This window comes from Sinocyclocheilus anshuiensis, unplaced genomic scaffold (genome assembly GCF_001515605.1).
Source record: "Sinocyclocheilus anshuiensis isolate Anshui unplaced genomic scaffold, SAMN03320099.WGS_v1.1 scaffold417, whole genome shotgun sequence".
Classification (NCBI taxonomy): Eukaryota; Metazoa; Chordata; class Actinopteri; order Cypriniformes; family Cyprinidae; genus Sinocyclocheilus; species Sinocyclocheilus anshuiensis.
Genome location: NW_015537953.1, coordinates 872,381 through 878,380, shown reverse-complemented (window position 1 = coordinate 878,380; position 6,000 = coordinate 872,381). Strand labels below are relative to the sequence as shown.

The 6,000-nt window shown below is 43.8% G+C and overlaps 1 protein-coding gene across 1 annotated transcript; it reads left to right on the top strand.

Moving 5' to 3' along the window:
• On the top strand, positions 1 to 4,705 carry LOC107664882 (neuronal pentraxin receptor-like). The gene is made up of 5 exons (XM_016455571.1): positions 1 to 870; positions 2,079 to 2,313; positions 2,403 to 2,644; positions 2,912 to 3,091; positions 3,547 to 4,705. Exons 1-5 carry the CDS (start codon positions 178 to 180, stop codon positions 3,778 to 3,780), a joined length of 1,584 nt encoding a protein of 527 aa, XP_016311057.1. The 5' UTR covers positions 1 to 177; the 3' UTR covers positions 3,781 to 4,705.
• Positions 4,706 to 6,000: the final 1,295 nt, after the last annotated feature.

The following is a 6,000-nucleotide window of genomic DNA, read 5'->3' as shown; positions in this document are numbered from 1 at the left end:
AACAGAAAAGGAGGAGGCGCAGCATCATCTGCTGCGAGCGGAGGAAAAAACAGCCAATGCGATCGACCTTCGTTTCATCCAGACCTGCTTCTGATGGTGAAAACCGGCCGTTTGCAAATATTAAACATCGATAAAACTACATCCAGCGTTTTTTTTTTGTAAATCTCAATCGGCTAGATGAAGTTCGTCGTGGTTTTTGTCTCCGCCGGCCTCTTGGTTTTTCTCGGCGCAGTCATCTGCATCATCGCCAGCGTGTATTCACGATCCTCGGCCGCCGCGCCCCAGGCGCTATCCGGCAACCGCTCACTGTCGCTCCTGGAGCCGCTGCCTGGATCCGTAGCGCACGCCGGGCCGCTCGGAGCTCTCCATGGTGCTGAATCTTATGAAGGCGGCGGATTGGACATCGGCCTGGAGATGCCGTCGCTCAATGAGCTCAGTACCGGGGACGTCACTGGGCCAAGTCCGAAACAGTTCACCCTCAATCGACTCATTTGTACCCCTGTGCCCATCAGTGATTGTAAATCCAGGGGTTTGAGACAACAAGCCGATGACCCGTTTGCAGATGAGGAGGACTGGAGCCTCCGCACCACTGCTGAGGAGCTCCGGCAGATCGTCATGCAGCAAAACGACCAGATCCTCATGGACCAGAGGACCATCACGGAGCTCACCGGGAAACTCGCGGAGTGTGAGAGCGGACTGGAGGAAAGGAGTCTGCACGAGAGGAGTATGGGGGTTTGGGCAGGCAACCGTCGCCACATGGCCGGGGACGATGTGAGCAGCTCGGTTGCAGTACAGCTGCAGACGGCGCGGGCTGTGGAGGAACTGGAGAAAGTGATTCTTCAACTCAAAGATCGCATAGAGAAGTTGGAGGTTGGTGTGAGACACTATAAACACTTAAGTCTAAAAGGTTTTTGGAATTTGCTGCCATGGAGGTATTTAGGGGAAATGGTTTTGTAGGCAAGGATGCATGCAAATCTTCAAGATCAGGGGGATAATTCATTGTGCCTGTTCATATTGTAGTACTTCCCTGCTGAAAAAACAATAGACACCATCACAAAATTTGTAATGGTTTTACTGGTTATGATGGTAATTGTACGGGTTTTAATGGAAACTGTGATGGACCCTGTGGATTTCTACTGATAAGTGGTTGCCTTCTATTGGTAGCTTGTTAAAACCACTAAATCCTAATGGAATATGTCCCAAAACACACTACAGAAACCTATTTTTCAATGGTTTTAATGGTTAAAACTTGATGGTTTGTAATGGTATTTGTAGTGGAAACCATTAGAATTTCTGTGATGGTTTCTATTGTTTTTTCAGCAGGGTTTTTATGTGTCTTTGTGTGTTTTTCTCACCTGGTGGTTGCTTTCCCCTCCATGGTAGAAAGACATACATAAATCATGACGGAGGAGAGAATAGTACAGGTTCTCATCCAGCTGGAACACTGTCAGCAGTCACACCTGAATTGTAGATGTTGTGATATTGACTTATGGACCAGATTTGTTATTGCTGAAATTAAAAAATAGATTTCCTGTTCATTAGGGCAAGATTTCATTATTATTGAAACTAATTTTTTTCTGTAAAGCTTCTATTTTGAAAAACTATATAAAATAAATGTGAGTTTATTTACTCACCCTCATGTCCTTCCAAACCCATACGACGTTCTGTCTTCTGTGGAGCACTAAAGCAGACATTTTAAAGAATGTAGTGGTCACTGTTTTCTATGCAATTACAGGGAGTTTTCAAGCTTCAAAAAAGCATGTAAAAGCCCCATAAAAGATTTCAAAAGTTATTTTGTATAACTCATGCATCATATTCCAAGTCTTCTGAAACCATATAATAAGTGTTTGAGGAACAGAACGAAATGTAAGTCATTGTTCACTCAAAATCTTGACATCCTTTCTAGCTCTCCTTAAATGAGAATTAATTCGAAAAGTACAGTATGTCTGATTCAAGAACAAATCATTCTTTTGAGTTCCTGTAATTCAAATGGATCTAATACATTTGGATCTGGTACATTTCTTGAACAGGATGTATTAGGTTTTGCGATATTGACTTATTGCATAATTATCTTGCAGTTGGAGATAGGCCCGGCAGCGATGAACCACACTGAGCATACTGTGAGCACACTGGGGAGTGTAGTGGTGAGCGAGCCTGGCAGGCCTGTGGAGGATCTGGAGGGAGAGCTGGAAAAAAAGATGAGGCTGCTGGAGAAGGAGAGAAAGAACCTCTGGAAAGAGACCCAGAGCAACCACCAGCACATAGACCAGGGAATCAACACCCTGCAAGAGCGTATTGCAGAGCTGGAACAGAGTAAGGAGGAAGGTTTGGTCAAACTCAAGGGAAAGGGGATGAAATGGTCGCTTCATTTTCAACTCACTCTCTCGATCTTTACTTCCCAGGTCTTACAGATTACAGTTACCCACAAGGGTATAAACTTTCCTTCCCTGTGCGGACTAACTACATGTACGGGCTTGTCCGGCGGAATATTCCAGAGATGTACGCCTTCACGGCATGTCTGTGGCTCAAGCCTGCTGAGAGTGGAATTGGGACGCCATTTTCCTATGCTGTACCGGAACAACCCAATGAACTTGTCCTGTTGCAGGGCATTCATAATCCAGCAGAACTACTCATCAATGATAAGGTAAGACCTACTACACCAAGGCTTCTCAAATCTGGGCCTAGAAGGCCACTGCTCTGCAGAGTTTAGCTCTAACCTGAGTCAACGTCACCTGAGCAAGCTAATCAAGGTCTACTTGAGTTACTACAAAATGATTGGTAGTGTTTGAGCTAAACTCTGCAGAGCAGTGGCCCTCCATGTCCAGATTTGAGGAACCCTGCACTAAATCTTCCCTTCACAGCAACCTTGTGCAATACAGCTGATGGACTCAACCCTTCCTTCCATTTACAGGTGGCACAGCTGCCTCTATCTTTGCCCCAGGACATCTGGCAGCACATATGTGTGAGTTGGACCCTACGGGATGGAGTTTGGAAAGCATATCAAGGTGGAAAGTTGAGAGGACGGGGTGAAGGTTTGTCCGCATGGCACCCAATCAAATCCGGGGGCGTCTTGGTGTTGGGACAGGAACAGGTAAGCAAGACAGTGAATCATTGAAGAGTCTGAATACACCCTCAAAGGTACACCTTCACTCTTGGGAAAAAAATGTGCAAAAATTGTACCTTCAGTTGTGCAAAAGCTTGTCACTGGGGCAGTATCCTCAACAGGACATCTTTGCACCTTATTTAGCCCTAAAAGATTCATGGTAGTGCCATAAAGCTACATATTTCTACTCTAATATGCACCTTTTAGGGGTAGATAAAGTACAAAGTTGTTCTTTAAAGGTAAGTGCCTCAGTTTTTGCACAGTTTTTCCTGACAATGTTTGCATCCTTCAAGGGTTGTTAAGGTACAAAGGTATACCTTTGAGGGTCCTACCCCAGTGACAAGGTTTTGGACCCTTAATGGTACCATTTTGGCACAGTATTTCTGATGCAACATAATGTTTATCCATGTGTAACCCTTCCGCTCTCCTTGGCTCCTCTGCAGGATACCCTTGGTGGGCGGTTTGATGCATCCCAGGCTCTTGTTGGGGAGCTTTCATTATTTAACCTGTGGGACCGGGTGTTATCGCCAACAGAGGTTGCTGCTTTGGCGGCATGTGCAGACCACTTGGGGTTGGGGAACATAGTGCCCTGGACGGACCGAGATGTGGACGTGTTTGGAGGGGCCGTCAAGGACCCTGTGGACCCCTGCCTTCAGAGCTCCCATCCCCGGCAGTGAGCAGGGCCATGGGTTGATACCTTTCTTTTTTTGAGGCGAGGGTAAATGAGACAAAAATGGCCTGAGAGGTATGACAACTGTGCTGTGGTCCTGGTCTGTGTATAGAATATATTTACCGTAGAGCTACACTCTCACTGAGTGTTTGTTTCTGCAGGGAAGGGATTTGTCTGTGTGTGTGGTTGTGTCACTTCGGATAGAGCTGCTGCCGAAGGCTTTTAAAGGCCTGTTTGCGTCTCGTGTTGCTTGTGTTATTTCATACCCTTCTTCTCAAAGCATTACCGCACAATGGTCCCTTCAGATATAGAGAATGTTTTTGTAATACGATGGATGTGGCTCATTCTCACAGCACTTGTCTTGCTCTTGTTTCATTATTTGTGTCAAGTGGAGCTTTCGCTTTTTTCCCAGAGCAGCTTTTTCATTTCTTGTTTTTATTACCGATCCCTTAGGGTCACTTCACTTGTTATTTCAGTCCGGCAGCACTTAAAGGTGTATAACGTCTTATCTTTATTATAACATGTTTAAAATGTTTGTCTTTTGGCATCTGGTCAAATGGGTCTTTACCCTGCTGTGTATCTTTTCTCACAGATTCAGCAAGATCCCAAAAAATTTTTAAACCAAAATGTGTTATTTCAAGCTTAATATCTTAAACATCAGACTAAATTTTGAAGATCTGATGTGCAGCCCACACACTATGAAAATATGAATGTAAAACAGTGTTTAGCATCTTGTCGTGTTACCATTGCACTGCATCTAGCCCTACTTGCCCTTTCACAGAGAAAATCTTATGGAGAAGTGCCTGTCTGTTTATTTGACTCTTGCTATTGGTTGATGATCAGCTGTGATGTCAGTATAGTGCTTCTTCATATTTGCACCACCAAGGATCTACAATGATATTGTGACAAATGTGGATGAAAATATTAAAACTGTGAAGAAAATGAACTATGAGAGTGCATTGTCTTGTTTACTTATCTATATCTATCGGTCGGTCGGTCGGTCGGTCGGTCGGTCGGTCTGTCTGTCTGTCTGTCTGTCTATCTATCTTCATGCAAATCCTGGTTATTGTCATTCTCATCCTCTCATTGCTCTCTTCACGCTGTTGCTGCTGCTGTTGAATTATAGATGAGTGTTAATGACCCCCTCCATCACACTGACCCCTGCTGCTTCTCTCACACCAGTAACATCCTCTGTGTGTGTGTGTGTGTGTGTGTGTGTATTTCCTCTTATATACAGTCTCTGTATTTGCCATTTGAATTCATTTAAATCTTTGCAATACTGAAAAATGTAATAATCATACGCCAGCTGGGTATCCTTCATATATCCTTCCCACAATCACATAAAAATAATATCATGACATGGCTGCCTTTATTCCTCACAGCACTTGTTTGACACATTCATAAAGAAACACTTTTCTTGGTTGTAATGCTCTGTAAGTGTCATTATGTTCCAGACTGCCGCAAGCCTCCTCTCTTTTCTTCTCCTCCTAAGGTACCATTCTTGCTCAAATCAGTGGTTAGATTCTCCCCTCCCCCTGCTTTTATTTGTAAATCTATCTAGAAACTGAAAATCCCCTATAATCCACAAATCAAAACAGGGTCTGTCTGAGAAACTCATGAAAAGAGTTTAGAGTCTCAAAATCAGCACCATCCAATGCATTACATACTGTAACCTACAAATGGCTATAATGCTCTCCCTGAATATTAAATTGGGATGTATGAGAAAATATTTAGCTGTATTGCAGTGTTGTAAAGGGTATCCTGTTAACATTTAAAGGGATTGGTCATCCAAAAATGAAAATTCTGTCATATCACCCTCAAGTTATTTCAAACCTGTATGAGTTTCCTTCTTCTGTTGAACATAAAGGAAGATATTTTGAAGAGTGTTAGTACCCAAACAGTTGCTGGTAGCCGTTGACTTCCATAGTGTGGATTAAAACAAATACTAAGTCAATGGCAACCAGCACTGTTTGGTTATACTCAGAGCAGCATTGTATCTTGCTGACAGCTCTCAGATCAGTGTGACAGTTATTTGGGGCACACTCGCCAGCTGTGCACAGATGTATCTAGAGCTTAGTAGGGTCAGTAAAAAGCAAGAGAGTAAACAACACAGATGAATGTAGTGGGACCAATGCAGCATCTAGATAGCAGGCTTCACCCTGCTCAGACCGCAGTAAGGTTACATGGGGATAAAACACAGCTGGTGTCTGTGCTCATAAAATACTGA